Source organism: Ranitomeya variabilis, chromosome 3 (genome assembly GCF_051348905.1).
Source record: "Ranitomeya variabilis isolate aRanVar5 chromosome 3, aRanVar5.hap1, whole genome shotgun sequence".
Classification (NCBI taxonomy): Eukaryota; Metazoa; Chordata; class Amphibia; order Anura; family Dendrobatidae; genus Ranitomeya; species Ranitomeya variabilis.
Window position 1 is genome coordinate 687,991,357 of NC_135234.1, and position 18,935 is coordinate 688,010,291.

The 18,935-nt window shown below is 50.8% G+C and overlaps 2 protein-coding genes across 3 annotated transcripts in view; one reads left to right on the plus strand and one right to left on the minus strand.

Annotated features, from left to right (window-relative positions):
* RCBTB1 (RCC1 and BTB domain containing protein 1) overlaps positions 1–12,756 on the minus strand; it is a 51,570-nt gene extending 38,814 nt beyond the window's left edge. Inside the window, exons 1-2 of the mRNA XM_077298092.1 lie at positions 12,561–12,756; positions 177–344 (exon numbers count right to left, since the gene is read on the minus strand). Of these exons, the coding sequence (XP_077154207.1) occupies positions 177–344; positions 12,561–12,722 (330 nt within the window). The 5' untranslated portion in view covers positions 12,723–12,756. The remainder of the gene's footprint in view (positions 1–176; positions 345–12,560) is intronic.
* A 135-nt stretch (positions 12,757–12,891) lies between these two features.
* The window catches only part of ARL11 (ARF like GTPase 11), a 71,245-nt gene continuing 65,201 nt past the window's right edge, over positions 12,892–18,935 (plus strand). The window contains exon 1 of one of the 2 annotated variants that reach the window (XM_077298093.1): positions 12,892–12,975. In XM_077298093.1, the coding sequence (XP_077154208.1) occupies positions 12,934–12,975 (42 nt within the window). In that variant the 5' untranslated portion in view covers positions 12,892–12,933. The remainder of the gene's footprint in view (positions 12,976–18,935) is intronic. The other variant, XM_077298095.1, reaches the window with a different exon arrangement.

Genomic DNA, 18,935 nt, shown 5'->3' on the forward strand with positions numbered 1-18,935 from the left:
AAAAACCTTGTGTGAACTCACCCTAAGCGTTGAGAAATGTAACAGCATGTGGAGCCTCCATCCAGACCCAACCTGTAGCTGCATCTTTTCACACCAACTAGGAATGTGATCCTGAACAATCCCATTAAGGAAAGCATGACAAATAATATTATGTAAAAGCCATAAAACCCACTAACCTCATCATTGTCATTGGTGTAGATGACTTCATTCGCACATGTACCAAACACACAGGCTAGTCGGATGGATGCCACCTCCTGGGGTGATAATAAAGTGAATAACGGCCACTTCCCAAAATCCACCATGTCCTGAGAGGGTTTCACCGCAGTTATAGGTAATCTGAACACCTAAAAAAAAAAAACACCGGATTACGTACCGGTAATGCTCTTTTATAGAGCCACGACAGCACCCACTGAGAGAGGGGATCCGCCCCTAGGAACAGGAAACCCTATGGAGAGATAAAAGGGGCGGTCCCCCTCGCTCCCACAGTTTGGGTTACAGAGATTGCGAGGAACCGCCCACCAGTATTAGTAGGCAATTTATTATCATTTTATCTTAAACTACTAATATTTACAAGAACCAATCACCCTTATCCGTGCTCATATGCAAACTAATATATAAGGGAGGGAAGTGAAGGGGTGCTGTCGTGGCTCTATAAAAGAGCATTACCGGTACGTAATCCGGTGTTTTCTCTTCGCCACGACAGCACCCACTGAGAGACTTTCAGAGACAGTTATTTGGGGGGGATTATCGTGTTAAGAACTGATCTACCGAAACACAGGTCAGTGGAGGCAGATAGATCTAGTCTATAGTGACTATAGAAGGTAGTAGGAGACGACCAGGTTGCGGCCTTACATATGAGTTCTATTGGAACCTCTGCCCGCTCTGCCCAGGATGATGATATCGCCCGGGTGGAATGTGCCTTTACAGTCTCAGGTGGATCTACCCCTTTAGACGAATAGGCCAGGTATATCGCCTCCCGAATCCATCGGGATAATGTGCCTTTGGTAACACCAGCTCCTTTTCTTTGACCCTGGAAGGAAACAAAGAGAGCCCTGCTCTTCCTCCAGGGACTAGTCCTGTCTAGATAGGTTATCACAGCCCTTCTCACATCTAAAGTATGGTACTTTTCTTCCTCCTGATTCGTAGGGTTATTATAGAAGGTAGGAAGAAGGATTTCTTGAGATCTATGGAATTTAGTACACATCTTAGGCAAGTAGGAAGGGTCTGTTTTTAGGACAATCCTATCTGGCAATATTGACATAAATGGAGGATCTACTGATAGCGCCTGTATGTCACTTACCCTTCTTGCCGATACTAAGGCGACAAGAAGAGCAGTCTTGAGGGAGACATATTTAATGTGAGCAGAATCTAGAGGCTCAAACGGATGGTTTGTCAAGGCTTCAAGGACCAGATTAACATCCCAAGGAGGTGAGTTGGGGATATGGACTGGTTCTGCTCTCTGGCAGGCTGAGATGAATCTGGATATCCATCTATCTCCTGCAACGTTGTGACTATATAAAGCCCCTAGCGCTGAAACATGCACTTTTAAGGTGTTAACTGAGAGGCCTAAATCACGTCCTCTTTGGAGAAATTCAAGAATAATAGGGACTGGAATTTCATTTGACAAGGCTGAGGGATAGAGGCTTAAAAATTTTTTCCATACTCTTACATAGATCGATGTAGTGGATCTTTTCCTACTCAGCAATAGGGTATCGATTAGTTTATCAGAGAAGCCCCTTAGTTTTAACAGCTGCCTCTCAAATCCCAGGCTGTCAACCGCAGACCCTTCACATGAGGGTGGTTGAAGGGCCCCTGGGAAAGCAGATCTTGATTCTCTGGGAGAATCCATGGATCCGAGATGGACATGGCTCTAAGCAGGGAAAACCATGGTCTCTTTGGCCAGAATGGAGCGATCAATATCACACTCGCTCTGTCCTCTCTTATCTTCCTGATGACTGTTGGAAGAAGAACCATCGGGGGAAAGGCATATGCCTTCTGAAATGTCCATGGAATCTGGAGGGCGTCGAGAACATCGGGGTTGTCTGTTCGAAACATTGAGGCGAATGTTTTTACTTGCCTGTTGTCTCTTGTGGCAAAGAGATCTATGTCGGGTATACCCCATTTTATAGTTATCATACTGAATATCCGACGATTTAACACCCACTCCCCCTGATGGAGGGTATGACGACTGAGAAAGTCTGCTTTCGCGTTGTCTATCCCTCGGACATGAAGTGCTGATAAGGACAGAAGATGATTTTCGGCTATAGTCAAGATGTTTTCGGCTATAGACATGAGAGTGCCTGATCTCGTTCCGCCTTGATGGTTGACGTAAGCCACTGATGTCATGTTGTCTGAGAGAACCCTGGTATGTGTTCCGTGCAACTGTGGGAGGAATTCACATAGGGCATGATAGATGGCTTTTAGTTCTTTTTTATTTGATGAGTCGTCTAATTCCGAAACCGACCACAGCCCCTGGACAACCTGGTTCCCCAAGTGTGCCCCCCAACCATGAGGGCTGGCATCCGTAAATATTATGTTTGAGGGTTTAACCTCCCAGGGAACCCCGATAATTAGATGATCTGGTTGTAACCACCAGGTTAGAGATTGGATTACGTCACTAGAAAGGGAAATTTTACCGTCTAATCGGCCATGTAATTTTATCTCCTCATTTAAAATTGCATACTGTAAGCACCTCGAGTGGAACTGGGCCCATGGAACCGCTGGTATACATGACGTGAAGGAGCCAAGTAAGGACATACCCTCCCGAAGGGAAATTATAGGTTTATCTAGTATAGACTGAACTTTATTCCTCACCGTCATCTGTTTAGATTCTGGGAGAAAACACCTTTGAGTTATAGAGTCTAATATGATCCCCAAAAATACCTGTCGAGTCGTTGGGATTAACCTAGATTTTTCCCAATTTATTATCCATCCTAAGTTCTGCAAGGATGAAATCATGTGACTTAATCTTTGTTGACATTGTGAGGGGGATTTTCCTACTACTAGAAGGTCATCTAGGTATGGGATTATGAGGGTGTCTTTTAATCTTAGAAATGACATGACCTCTGACATTAGTTTAGTGAATACCCTTGGAGCAATTGACAGTCCAAAGGGCATTGCTGTGTACTGAAAGTGCCGTATATATCCTTTTATGACAACCGCCACGCGGAGATATTGTTGATGTTTTTTAAAGATTGGGAGATGGTAATACGCATCTTTCAAGTCCAGAACTGTCATGAAGCAATGGGGAAACAGGAGTTTTATGGTGGAACGGATAGACTCCATTTTAAAGGTTTGATTCTCTAAGAAGGTGTTTAATTTTTTAAGGTTTATAATGGTTCTAAATGATCCATCCGGTTTTGGTATTAGAAATAACGGGGAGTAAAACCCTTTGCCCTCCTGAAGTGGAACTTCCACCAATACCCCCTTGGACAGAAGACTCATTACTTCCTGTTCCAATGCCTCCTGTTGTGATTGAGATTTTAATGAAGTCAATAGAAATGAGTCCGGAGGGACTCGGGAAAATCTTAATTTTAAGCCGGAGGTGACAAGATCATTTGCCCAACTATTTGATGTTATCAGCCGCCATTTATCTGCGAAGGAGGATAATCTACCTCCCACAGGTAGATCCGCTCTAACGGGGTTTGTCCTCAGGTTTGAAAGGGCGCTTCCCGAAGAATGCACCTCTTTGTTTGGTGTCTCTAGTGGCCCAGCGGTCCTGGTTCTTAAAATCTTTCCTTCTATTAAACACTGGCTTCCGGAACGCTCTCCTATAGGATGGAAGGTAATTAACATTAGGGAAGCCCTTTTTTTCTCTCTCCCGCTTTAGTTAAGATCTCGTCTAGTTTAGTACCAAACAGGTACTCACCCTGACATGGGAGGCCACACAATTTAGATTTTGTTTGGGGATCCCCCTTCCATCCCTTAAGCCACAGGGCTCTACGTGCTGCATTCGTGAGTCCCGCTGATTTGGCCGCCAAGCGTATGGAGTCAGCAGATGAGTCCGCCAGGAAGGCTGTAGCCCCTCTAATCAAAGGTATAGAGGATATTAATTTGTCTCTAGAGAGACCGCTTTTTAGTCCCTCTTCCAGGTCATTTAGCCAGACTAGCATGGACCTGGCGGTGCATGTAGCCGATATTGCCGGCCTAAAGGCTCCCGTACATGACTCCCAGGCTCTTTTTAAAAGAGTGTCGGTTTTACGGTCCAGTGGGTCTTGTAATGAGCCCGAATCCTCCACGGGCAGTGAGGATTTTTTGGATGTGGATGCCACTGCTGCATCCACCTTCGGGGCTTTTGACCATAATGAGAACTCATCATCATTAAATGGATAACGTCTTTTTGAGGTTGGAGGTAAACCCCTTTGCCCCTGGCTTTCCCACTCTTTCTTGATTAGATCTTTTACTGCCGCTATTACAGGAAAGGAGGGTCTTTTCTTTTCTGACAGACCAGCGAACATGATATCCTGCTGCGTTTTAGGGACCTTAGAATCTTCAATGCCCATGGTGTTGCAGACTGATTTTACCAGGTTATCAATGCTGTCGGTGGGAAAGCATGTATTTTGGTCCTCATCTGAGGAAACGTATTCACGGGAAATATCAGAGTCTGCATTTTCTCTATCAGACGACTGGTCAGATATAGGGGAAACGTACCCCTTTTTTCCTTTAGTACGCGGCTCTTTGACAGAACTATGTAGGGCTCGTAGTTCTTCTCTAATCATGACCCTAATGTCTTCCGATTTAACGGAGGCTTCTTCCCGTAGGGTAGAGTCAATACACGGTTTACAAAGCCTCTTTTTATGACTATCTGGAAGGGGCTGGAGACATAACGCACACTGTCTGTGTTTCGTTTTTTCCGTCCTTTTGGCCTAGGGTGTGAGGGAGAGGGAACAATAATCAGCCTAAATAGGGTAGATATACACTCACCCAGTGAAGCTGTGTGAAGGTACCGGCTGATGAGGAGGAGACTGAGGCACGGGTTGAGGAATGGCACGATCCGACTTGCTCTTCCTAGAAGATCCGCTCTGCTTAGAGCGGCTGGTGCTGGTATGGCTGCGTGGAGTGGATGCGGTGGCTTCTAACGAAGACATCACAGCGTCCGGCGCAGAATCCATAGTGGACGCCGGAGCGTTATCGCCGGCGTCCTTTCATATGGGGGCCGCCATCTTCTTCCGGTTGTACTCGGAAGCGCTAGTCACTTCCGGGTCGCGGCCATACTGTATGGGCCTGCGCTGCCGCCGGTGTCAGCGCAGGCGCTGTCCTCCTCCTCCATCACCCCGGAAGTTTACCTGTACTTCCGGGGGAATACACTGGGGCTCCATGCTGCATATGCGTCCGCCGAGGACGGCGCGACGCTAACCTCACCACAGCGTTGCTCCCGCAGACGAAAAACCGGCTGGAATCCCGTGAGCCAGCAACCACCGTCCTGGCCTCACGGCGTCTGCCAGCAGAGGGGGGAAACCGAAGCAGGACCCCCGACGCTGCTTCCAGCTCTGGAGCCCTTGCCGTCCCCTAAGGTAAACCGCGCAAGCGGCATCCAGGCTGGGCATCCTCTTCTCTCCATGGATTCCCGTAGGAACAGGAAACCAAACTGTGGGAGCGAGGGGGACCGCCCCTTTTATCTCTCCATAGGGTTTCCTGTTCCTAGGGGCGGATCCCCTCTCTCAGTGGGTGCTGTCGTGGCGAAGAGAAAAATTATAGCCAAGTATTGCACTAGATGATGACTACTAGCATGCACAGGCGTTTTCAGAACTTCCATACAAGTGAATGTAAAGCTGTCTGAGCCTCCGCACGGGTCTAGCGACATTGATCGTAGACAAAAGGAAATTGAATTTCTGAATTTTTTCTCTCCTTTCTCATTTAATACATTTTCAAAGAACAGCAGAGGTGCATAGTATATATTAAAGAAAAAGCCATTTATATCTGGTAATATTTCATGCCAGCCTTGATTAGGGGCTTAAAACTCATGGGGATCCGATTGACTGCTGAGGTAAATGTCATTCAAGAGTAAAGGGGTTGTCTGGTGTAAACAAGTAATGTCTTCTCAGCACCAGTGATAATTTATTGATTGGTGAGGGACCTGCAACAATCTGCAGAACGGGGCAGTAGTGCACATGCTCAGCCGCTGCGCCATTCACTGTCTATGGGATTAGCCAGCGCTGCGCTCAGCTTTTTCCAGCAACTCCAAAGAGAATAAATGAAGCAGCCGCCCAATTCTGTAATGGTGTAAAGAGTGCCCCCTTCAGGGATAAAGGTGCCCATTCTGCCAGTTGGCATCCGTTTCAACAATTGGTCACCCTCTCCAATGACTACGGTATCCATGGACAAACCCTTTAAAAGGTAACTAGTCACCAGAAAAAAAAAACCACCATCAACCTGCAGATAAGGGGGATAGTCTGCAGGTTATCATTGTGAAGCTGCCAAGAACCAGCACTTAAGGTACCTTCACACTGAGCAACTTTCCAACGAGAACGACAGCGATCCGTGACGTTGCAGCGTCCTGGATAGCGATCTCGTGTTTGACACGCAGCAGCGATCAGGATCCCGCTGTGATATCGCTGGTCGGAGCTAGAAGTCCAGAACTTTATTTCGTCGCTGATTACCCGCTGTCATCGCTGGATCGGCGTGTGTGACGCCGATCCAGCGATGTGTTCACTTGTAACCAGGGTAAATATCGGGTTACTAAGCGCAGGGCCGCGCTTAGTAACCCGATATTTACCCTGGTTACCATTGTAAAAGTGAAAAAAAAAAACAAAAAAACAGTACATACTCATTCTGATGTCTGTCACGTCCCCCGGCGTCCACAGGGTTAAAACTGCTTTCAGCAGGAGCGCTTGCTAATGCTGCGCTGCTGCAGAGAGCTTCCTGCACTGACTGTCAGCGCCGGCCGTAAAGCAGAGCACAGCGCAGGGAAGCTCTCGGCAGCAGCGCAGCATTAGCAAGCGCTCCTGCCGAAAGCAGTTTTAACCCTGTGGACGCCGGCGGGGGACGTGACAGACATCAGAATGTGAGTATGTAGTGTTTGTTTGTTTTTTTTTACTTTTACAATGGTAACCAGGGTAAATATCGGGTTACTAAGCGCAGCCCTGCACTTAGTAACCCGATGTTTACCCTGTTTACCCGGGTGCTGCAGGGGGACTTCGGCATCGTTGAAGACAGTTTCAACGATGCCGAAGTCGTTCCCCTGATCGTTGGTCGCTGGAGAGAGCTGTCTGTGTGACAGCTCCCCAGCGACCACACAACGACTTACCAACGATCACGGCCAGGTCGTATTGCTGGTCGTGATCGCTGGTAAGTCGTTTAGTGTAACGGTACCTTTACACCCACTCTTCAAGGAGGAAATTAACTTTATTACCCTGGTAGAGTTCAGGATTCTGCCATAGGGGGAATAAAGTTAATTTCCTCCTGGTAGCAGAAAATCCAAGTGCTGGGCAGGCTCAACACTATTCACCCCATATTCGCAAGTTAATAACATTTTTCAGGTGACTAGTTCCCTTTAAAGGGAACCTGTCAGGTCCCTCATGCCCTCTAATCCAGCAGTATTCACTTATTTATGAGTAAATTCCCTGCATAACATTTTTCCTTACAAATGAGGTTTCACCCCTTAGTGACGGAGCCAAATTTTTTAAATCTGACCAGTGTCACTTTACGTGGTAATAACTCGGCAACGCTTCAACAAATCTCAGTGATTTTGAGACTGTTTTTTCGTGACACATTATACTTTAGGATAATGGTAAATTTAGGTCAATATGATTTGTGATTATTTATAAAAAAAATATCAAAAATTTGAGAAAAAAAGTTACAAAATTATCATTTTACCATTTACAAAATTGTATTTTATTTTGTTAGCATTTTAGGAGGTTTAAAAATTTAGCAGCAACTTTTCATTTTTTCAAGGAAATTTACAAAATTTATTTTTTTAGGGACTTATCCATGTTTGAAGTGACTTTAGGGGTCCTATATATAAAGAAACCCCCAAACTTGATATTATTTTAAAAACAGCACCCCTAGACATATTGAAAACTGCAGTCAGGTAGTTTATTAACCCTTCAGGTGCTTTACAGGAATTAATGCAAAGTGGTATGACAAATGAAAATGTGTCTTTTTACCACCTGTCTAACTTCTGAACAGATTACTAAAGCTGTCAGACTCTAAGGCCGCTATTTGGTCGTGAAGTGCGATGGCAAACATCAGGACAACACAATCCTGATCTGAGGGCACCAGTTTGGATAAAGAGGAGGCCCCCACACTCTGTTAACCATTTATAATGATGTAGTCATTATTGACAGCAACATCTAAGTGGTTAAACAGATGTACAGTGACAACACTGATCGTGGCTGATACAGCAAGTAGTCAGCTATAGTGTACAAGCTGACAGCTGCTGGATTGTCACCTGTATGGGGAGGCTAGCCTTATATCTCAGGTCAGTTATTGGCAGTCATTAAGGGGTTAAAATAAAAATAAAAAGTTGATGGGGTGCTAGTTCCCCAGACTAGTCGGCCCACTTTATCAGCCCCCTGTGGGCATGATACTTTGCACAAGTGGTGTCATCGCCAGTTAGTGCAAGTCTGGTGCACGAGCGCCACTCTTTTCAGCAGCACCACTGTCTCTGAAGACAGGTGTACCCTTCCCGGCTTCAGAGGGACGCACATCCAGAAGTCATAGTCTGAATTTTTTGACATGCACACCTCTGAAGCCAGGAAGAGTACACCCAGCGTCAGATTAATGCCCCATCGGCTAGTGAAAGCCCTAATTAGCATAGCAAACGAAGACAATATAAACACTTTTTTAAACCTCATTCGTGCATGAAAAATGTTATAATGGGAATTTACTAATAAGTGAATGTTCCTGGGTTGGAGTGTATGGGGTACATGATAGGTTCCCTTTAAGGAGGAGTTCTCAGAATACAAGCATTTTACTTCTTCCAGGAAGGAGCAAGAAGTTTCTTATCACTGATGGTCTGAGTGCTTGGCTGCAGTCCTATGCAAGCAGTCCCTGTGTAGAAAGAAGTTTAATTTGTGCACTTAGTGTGGCGCTTCTGTATGTGACCCATGATGTGAAAATGCAAACACTACAATGGGGGTGCAGGCAGCAATGCAAGTTCCCCCTGCACCCCCCCAGCGATGCAAGTTCCCCCCCAGCGATGCAAGTTCCCCCCCAGCGATGCAAGTTCCCCCCCAGCGATGCAAGTTCCCCCCCAGCGATGCAAGTTCCCCCCCAGCGATGCAAGTTCCCCCCCAGCGATGCAAGTTCCCCCCCAGCGATGCAAGTTCCCCCCCAGCGATGCAAGTTCCCCCCCAGCGATGCAAGTTCCCCCTGCACCCCCCCCAGCGATGCAAGTTCCCCCCCAGCGATGCAAGTTCCCCCCCAGCGATGCAAGTTCCCCCCCAGCGATGCAAGTTCCCCCTGCACACCCCCCCCCAGCGATGCAAGTTCCCCCTGCACCCCCCCAGCGATGCAAGTTCCCCCTGCACCCCCCCCAGCGATGCAAGTTCCCCCTGCACCCCCCCCAGCGATGCAAGTTCCCCCTGCACCCCCCCCAGCGATGCAAGTTCCCCCTGCACCCCCCCCAGCGATGCAAGTTCCCCCTGCACCCCCCCCAGCGATGCAAGTTCCCCCCAGCGATGCAAGTTCCCCCTGCACCCCCCCAGCGATGCAAGTTCCCCCTGCACCCCCCCAGCGATGCAAGTTCCCCCTGCACCCCCCCAGCGATGCAAGTTCCCCCTGCACCCCCCCAGCGATGCAAGTTCCCCCTGCACCCCCCCAGCGATGCAAGTTCCCCCCCAGCGATGCAAGTTCCCCCTGCACCCCCCAGCGATGCAAGTTCCCCCCCAGCGATGCAAGTTCCCCCTGCACCCCCCCAGCGATGCAAGTTCCCCCCCCAGCGATGCAAGTTCCCCCTGCACCCCCCCCAGCGATGCAAGTTCCCCCCCAGCGATGCAAGTTCCCCCTGCACCCCCCAGCGATGCAAGTTCCCCCGCAGCGATGCAAGTTCCCCCTGCACCCCCCCAGCGATGCAAGTTCCCCCGCAGCGATGCAAGTTCCCCCTGCACCCCCCCAGCGATGCAAGTTCCCCCCAGCGATGCAAGTTCCCCCTGCACCCCCCCAGCGATGCAAGTTCCCCCCCCAGCGATGCAAGTTCCCCCTGCACCCCCCCCAGCTATGCAAGTTCCCCCCCAGCGATGCAAGTTCCCCCTGCACCCCCCCCAAGCGATGCAAGTTCCCCCTGCACCCCCCCCCAGCGATGCAAGTTCCCCCTGCACCCCCCCCCAGCGATGCAAGTTCCCCCTGCACCCCCCCCCAGCGATGCAAGTTCCCCCTGCACCCCCCCCCAGCGATGCAAGTTCCCCCCCAGCGATGCAAGTTCCCCCTGCACCCCCCCCAAGCGATGCAAGTTCCCCCTGCACCCCCCCCAGCGATGCAAGTTCCCCCTGCACCCCCCCAAGCGATGCAAGTTCCCCCTGCACCCCCCCCAGCGATGCAAGTTCCCCCTGCACCCCCCCCAGCGATGCAAGTTCCCCCTGCACCCCCCCCAGCGATGCAAGTTCCCCCTGCACCCCCCCCCAGCGATGCAAGTTCCCCCTGCACCCCCCCCAGCGATGCAAGTTCCCCCCCAGCGATGCAAGTTCCCCCTGCACCCCCCCCAAGCGATGCAAGTTCCCCCTGCACCCCCCCCAGCGATGCAAGTTCCCCCTGCACCCCCCCCAGCGATGCAAGTTCCCCCTGCACCCCCCCCAGCGATGCAAGTTCCCCCTGCACCCCCCCCAGCGATGCAAGTTCCCCCTGCACCCCCCCCCAGCGATGCAAGTTCCCCCTGCACCCCCCCCAGCGATGCAAGTTCCCCCTGCACCCCCCCCAGCGATGCAAGTTCCCCCTGCACCCCCCCCAGCGATGCAAGTTCCCCCTGCACCCCCCCCAGCGATGCAAGTTCCCCCTGCACCCCCCCCAGCGATGCAAGTTCCCCCTGCACCCCCCCCCCCCAGCGATGCAAGTTCCCCCTGCACCCCCCCCCCCCCAGCGATGCAAGTTCCCCCTGCACCCCCCCCCCCAGCGATGCAAGTTCCCCCTGCACCCCCCCAGCGATGCAAGTTCCCCCTGCACCCCCCCCAGCGATGCAAGTTCCCCCCAGCGATGCAAGTTCCCCCCAGCGATGCAAGTTCCCCCTGCACCCCCCCAGCGATGCAAGTTCCCCCTGCACCCCCCCAGCGATGCAAGTTCCCCCTGCACCCCCCCAGCGATGCAAGTTCCCCCTGCACCCCCCCAGCGATGCAAGTTCCCCCCCAGCGATGCAAGTTCCCCCCCAGCGATGCAAGTTCCCCCCCAGCGATGCAAGTTCCCCCCCAGCGATGCAAGTTCCCCCCCAGCGATGCAAGTTCCCCCCCAGCGATGCAAGTTCCCCCCCAGCGATGCAAGTTCCCCCCCAGCGATGCAAGTTCCCCCTGCACCCCCCAGCGATGCAAGTTCCCCCCAGCGATGCAAGTTCCCCCCCAGCGATGCAAGTTCCCCCTGCACCCCCCCCAGCGATGCAAGTTCCCCCCCAGCGATGCAAGTTCCCCCTGCACCCCCCCAGCGATGCAAGTTCCCCCCCAGCGATGCAAGTTCCCCCTGCACCCCCCCCAGCGATGCAAGTTCCCCCCCAGCGATGCAAGTTCCCCCTGCACCCCCCCCAGCGATGCAAGTTCCCCCCCAGCGATGCAAGTTCCCCCTGCACCCCCCCAGCGATGCAAGTTCCCCCGCAGCGATGCAAGTTCCCCCTGCACCCCCCCAGCGATGCAAGTTCCCCCTGCACCCCCCCAGCGATGCAAGTTCCCCCCAGCGATGCAAGTTCCCCCTGCACCCCCCCAGCGATGCAAGTTCCCCCTGCACCCCCCCCAGCTATGCAAGTTCCCCCTGCACCCCCCCCAAGCGATGCAAGTTCCCCCTGCACCCCCCCCAAGCGATGCAAGTTCCCCCTGCACCCCCCCCAAGCGATGCAAGTTCCCCCTGCACCCCCCCCAAGCGATGCAAGTTCCCCCTGCACCCCCCCCCCAGCGATGCAAGTTCCCCCTGCACCCCCCCCCCCAGCGATGCAAGTTCCCCCTGCACCCCCCCAGCGATGCAAGTTCCCCCTGCACCCCCCCCCAGCGATGCAAGTTCCCCCTGCACCCCCCCCAGCGATGCAAGTTCCCCCTGCACCCCCCCCCAGCGATGCAAGTTCCCCCTGCACCCCCCCCCCCAGCGATGCAAGTTCCCCCTGCACCCCCCCCAGCGATGCAAGTTCCCCCTGCACCCCCCCCAAGCGATGCAAGTTCCCCCTGCACCCCCCCCAAGCGATGCAAGTTCCCCCTGCACCCCCCCCAAGCGATGCAAGTTCCCCCTGCACCCCCCCCCCCAGCGATGCAAGTTCCCCCTGCACCCCCCCCCCAGCGATGCAAGTTCCCCCTGCAAACCCCCCCCCCAGCAGGAGCGACCCAATAACCTTCCTCGCAGCACCTGCAGTACTATAAGTCTCAGCACTTCCTACCAGCGATTTGCATGGTGGCAGCTCGCCATCTGACACTCCGCATACGGAGACGTGCTCTTACCTTGTTCACCGAGGAGACCGGCTCTGGTGCGGCGTTCTCCTCAGGATAGAGCACATATCTTGCCGGCCGCCACTCTAGACACACCGCGGGCAGGGAGCGCGGCGCTCGGCGGTGCAGCGTACGTCTGCATACGAACACCGGCCGGGGCGGGGCAAATGCCATGTCACGTGGCGACAGTACTTTACCACAGGAAAGAAAAAAGGAGGCAGGAACAGAGCGGGTTAAATAGCGTAAGCTGATTGGTTGTTAACCTCCTGGCAGGCGCTGATTGGTAGTTCTGTTCCAGCCCACTGATATATAAGTGCGTGCAGTGCCCATGCCCCTAGTATAATGTCACTATTGGAGCAGTCGTTAATATGGTCAGGTGTAGAAAATGCGGTCTGTGAAGCCTGGCATGTTTTGGTTGGATGAAGTGGTTAGTATCCATAGGGGGAGGGATAACCTAAACCTATCAGATTCAGGGACAGATAGCGATAACGGGGCCCCTGATATATAATAATGTATGGGCACTTTGCCATCCTGTAGCTCATAACCATACACAGTTATAAGTTTTGGAGATGGAAGTGGTCCCCTTACCTCTTGGCCCCTGGAAAGGTTGCACTGTAAGATGAGGGCGTAGCGCTATAGTATCCCTGCTGCCACTTACAGAGACTGTGACCCAGTACAGACTGGGGCTGAAATTCAGCCCTGGCATTTGAAATCACACAGGCCCATGTTGTCCCCGTCCCCATGAACCAGATGCGATATATTACTAATGTTACCCTTGATGGAGGAAAGGAAGATTTTTAAAGACCAATATTTTTAATGACACCCGTGGCCTGCTGGGGTAAGTGACAGAGTGAGCGACTTTGAGCTCCATCACAACTCTTAACACTGAGTGTCTTGAGAACACCGATTCTGTTAACAACGTAGCCGACAAGGCAGCCCATGACCAGACAGGCCCTTCTGGCATTTGCCAGAATTGCCAGATGGCCAGTCCGGCCCTGCTGTGACCGGAGAGCTGCCTCTTGTCTGGTGGTTCCTGCAGCTGAAGTGACCCAATGCTACAGGTCAGTAAATACCGCGCGCTGGCTGCGTAAGAAAGACCAGGTGACTCATCGAGAACTGTTCCCTCTCTCACCCGCATACTTCTGCCGAGCTTCGTCAAGCTCTGGCAGTGTTGGAGACTGCACTCTGCAACCTGAATCCAGGACCCCTCACAAGCCGTTGAGAACTCACCGTCACCGACAGGAACCGGACCATCACCCTCAGGGACCAGACCATCACTGCCTACAGGACAACACCTGCTTCATTATATACCACCGTTTGAACCTAGTACTCTGCAGTCAGGAAGTCGGACTGATAAGTTAACCCTTAATGAACAGTTGCTATACTTCATGGGTGGACATAACGCCGATTCAACCGGTGCGGCTGCACCAGGGCCCGGAGGCTTTGGGGGGCCCCTGCAGGCAGCTGCCTAGGGCCCCCGCTCCCCCAGGATCCCCCAGCTAGCGGCAAATCACACAGCCACTATGGGGCCCCTGTGAGCGCCGACTCCCCCCGCCGCATTGAACTATATCGGCGTCTGCCGATACAGTTCAAAGCAATGATGGAGGAGAGAGTGTCACCTGACCTCCCATCCCTCTCCCATCATTCTGCCTCTGACATGCGTGCACTCACTGTGTGCCAGGCAGTGCAGCCGCTGAGACAGACAGGAGCAGCGCGGGCACGAGGAGAGGTGAGGAGTGTTTTTTTTTTTTTTTTCTTAACTATAAGGCCAGGTTCAACACATGCGTTAATGGGCTGCTGTTAACGCAAGTGCCAATTTGATATAGCGCTAGCGCAGATAGAGCTAGCAGATGCTCTATCTGCGCTAGCAGTGACGGACCCGGAAATGCAGCCCGCGTCCCAGGGTCCGTCACTCAATGACGGCACATCGCTAGCACATACCCATTGTGGGCGTGCGCTAGCGATGCGGCCGACATAGGAATTAACGGCAGCGTTAACTGACTGTGTTACACCGCGTTATGCCGTGGTGTAACGTAGTCCGTCTAACGGACGCCATAGACGCAATGTGAACCTGCACCAAACCACAAAAAACGATATTGAAGTCAAGATTATATCCCAAAATACAAATCAGTTTTATTAATAAAATTCAACAGACACTTGTGATTAGGAAAGAAGTATATAAACCATATCCCAAGACAATGCTATGCAACAAAACGCAGGGGAGCACATACCCTGGACCAATCCCACCACATATCAGGTAAATATGTGGCCACCATTATAACACTGCCCCAGGCATATTGCCGCCGAGAAAACCAGCTATGGGGCCAAAGCTTAAGGAAGATTCCATGCCTACCATAGTTCAAACGTCATAGCATAATAATTACCGGTGGCTGATGTAGTCGGGATATCCAGGGGATGTGCGCCCGCCCCAACGCGCGTTTCGGTGAAGCACCTTCGTCAGGGGGCATACCATCATACATAGGAGTGTGAGTTTAAAAAGGCCGAGACCGGAAGTACGTGTCCCGCGATAACCGGAAGTGTCGATCCGTTTCCATAGCAGCCGCCGTGGACGCCAGCGATCATAGCCGGGGAAGAGGAGGCAAACCCGGGAGCCCCACGTGGTCTCCACACTCCTCCCCGGCACGAAAGCAAGCCACCCACCGCCGCAATGTATCCGGAGAGAATTACAAAAATAGCACCTACTGCGCATAACCGGAAATGCCATATCGTACCCTAGGCAACCATGATCACAACAGACGCAGCCTCCATGCGCCTGAGGAGTGATCACGGGGGCAACACATGACCACAACCTCCGGCGGACACTGGATGGCGCATCAGGTGAGTACCTGGTGTTTGTAACATTGATGATAAGTCATATTGTCCTCCGCTTATTGTTTGACATTAAGGATTACCCTGATTATGCGGATATGCTATATGAATTACTATGCAATGTGAACCTGGCCTAACAGTGAGTACTAACTGGACTGTGGGGCCATTCTATGGGGGGGGGGATGCGAGCTGTGCTGTATACTGCGCAGGTTGTGCTGTATACCATTGGGGGGTATATTATAGTCTATGGGAGAGGCTGTGTTATATACAATGGGGCGTACATTATCTTCTATGGGAGAGGCTGTGTTATATATGTGGGGCTGCATTATATTCTATGGGGGGGCTACATTATATACTATGGGGTGGTGGGCTGTATTATATTCTATGGGGGGCTACATTATATTCTATGGGGGCTGTATTAGATTTTATGAGGGAGGATGGCATCATACTCTGATGGGGCTACATTATATTCTATGGGGAGGTGGGCTGTATTATATTTATATTGTATGAGGGGTGATTGCATCATACTCTGAGGGGGGCTGCATTATTTTCTCTGGGGGGGTTACATTATACTCTGTGGGGTTGCTGCATTATACTGTATGTGGGCTGCATTATACTGTATCGAGGACTATGGGGTGCATTATACTATGGGAAGTGAATTGTACTACATGGATGACTATGGCAGTGCATTATACTATATGGAGCACTATGAAGAGTGTATTATACTATGTGGAGGACTATGTGGAGTGTATAATACTATATGGAGGACTATGTGGAGTGTATTATACTATATGGAGGACTGAGGAGTGTATTATACTATATGGAGGACTGAGATGCACATTATAATATATGGAGGACTATGGGGTGTATTATACTAAACAAGCAAAATGCTGCATATTCATGGAGTGATTGGATTGTTTATGCCGGAACAGAAATAATTGTTCTCAGCAGCACATCGCCGGTGTAAACTGTACATGTGCTGCTGATAACATGATACTGTATTGTAATCTGTTAGTGATCTATTAGTGATCATTCTGTTCCCATGATTCTTTCTCAAACGGTGGAAAGAGGCCGGAAAACAAGCGTTGAACGACTTCAATATTGTCAATCACACTCGTTTAGCAGCCTGAGATCAGCGCATGTAAATACAACCGAAATGTTTCTGTGTGATGTGCAATATGTTAGCATTTTTGGCCCCATTTAAATTTTGCCTAAAACCAGCCCAGCCTGCAGGGCGGGTAATAATGAGGGCAATCTGGCCAGTTTATCCGGCTCCGGGGGGCTCCTGGCCAGATTGCCCTTGTGTGCGGCGGACAGGGAGAAATATCTGCAGCTCCGCTGCCTGCAAGAGAAAAAGGCAGCAGAGCGGAGCTGCAGGGAATTGATCCGTCCTGCTTCCTGCCAGTGCCGCGGCAAATTTTAGGCCACACCTCTGACCACACCCATTTCACAACTAGTCACGCCCCAACCACACCCATTTAGCACTTCTGATCACAATGTTTCGTAAACAATAATTATAAACCCCCAAAAAATGGCCACACATGACGCTCCATACTGTATAATGGCCACACATGACGCTCCATACTGTATAATGGCCACACATGACGCTCCATACTGTATAATGGCCCCAAATGATGCTGCGCACAGTGTACTGGCCCCACGTGATGCTCCATACAGTATAATGGGCCAACATGATGCTGCATACTGTTTAATGGCCACACATGATGCTCCATACTGTATAATGGCTCCACATGATGCTTCATACTGTATATTGGCCACACAGTGCTCCATACTGTATAATGGCCACACAGTGCTCCATACTGTATAATGGCCACACATGATGCTCCATACTGTATAATGGCCACACATGACGCTCCATACTGTATAATGGCCCCAAATGATGCTGCGTACAGTGTACTGGCCCCACGTGATGCTCCATACAGTATAATGGGCCCACATGATGCTGTATAATGGCCACACATGATGCTCCATACTGTATAATGGCTCCACATGATGCTCCATACTGTATATTGGCCACACAGTGCTCCATACTGTATAATGGCCACACATAATGCTCCATACTGTATAATGGCCACATTATGCTCCATACTGTATAATGGCCACACATGATGCTCCATACTGTATAATGGCCCCAAATGATGCTGCCTACAGTGTACTGGCCCCACGTGATGCTCCATACAGTATAATGGGCCCACATGATGCTGTATACTGTATAATGGCCACACATGATGCTCCATACTGTATAATGGCTCCACATGATGCTCCATACTGTATATTGGCCACACAGTGCTCCATACTGTATAATGGCCACACAGTGCTCCATACTGTATAATGGCCACAAATGATGCTCCATACTGTATAATGGCCACATGATTCTCCATACTGTATAATGGCCCCACATGATGCTCCATACTTTATATTGGCCACACAGTGCCCCATACTGTATAATGGCCACACATGATGCTCCATACTGTATAATGGCATAATGGCTCCACATGATGCTCCATACTGTATATTGGCCACACGTGATGCTCCATACTGTATAATGGTCACACATGATGCTCCATACTGTATAATGGCCACATGATGCTCCATACTGTATAATGGCCACACATGATGCCCCATACTGTATAATGGCCACATGATGCTCCATACTGTATAATGGCCACACATGATACTCAATACTGTATAATGGCTACACAGTGCTCCATACTGTATAATGGCCACAAAGTACTTCATACTGTATAATCGCCCCACATGATGCACAATACTGTATAATGGCCACATAGTGCTCCATACTGTATAATGGCCACACAGTGATTCATACTGTATAATGGCCACACATGATGCTCAATACTGTATCATGGCCACACAGTGCTCCATACTGTATAATGGCCACACATGATGCCCCATACTGTATAATGGCCACATGATGCTCCATACTGTATAATGGCCACACATGATACTCAATACTGTATAATGGCTACACAGTGCTCCATACTGTATAATGGCCACACATGATGCTCAATACTGTATAATGGCCACACATGATGCTCAATACTGTATAATGGCCACACATGGTGCTTAATACTGTATAATCGCCACACATGATGCTGAGTACAGTATAATGGTCACACATGATGCTGCCTACAGTATAATGGCCACACAGTGCTCCATACTGTTAGCATTTTTGGCCCCATTTAAATTTTGCCTAAAACCAGCCCAGCCTGCAGGGCGGGTAATAATGAGGGCAATCTGGCCAGTTTATCCGGCTCCGGGGGGCTCCTGGCCAGATTGCCCTTGTGTGCGGCGGACAGGGAGAAATATCTGCAGCTCCGCTGCCTGCAAGAGAAAAAGGCAGCAGAGCGGAGCTGCAGGGAATTGATCCGTCCTGCTTCCTGCCAGTGCCGCGGCAAATTTTAGGCCACACCTCTGACCACACCCATTTCACAACTAGTCACGCCCCAACCACACCCATTTAGCACTTCTGATCACAATGTTTCGTAAACAATAATTATAAACCCCCAAAAAATGGCC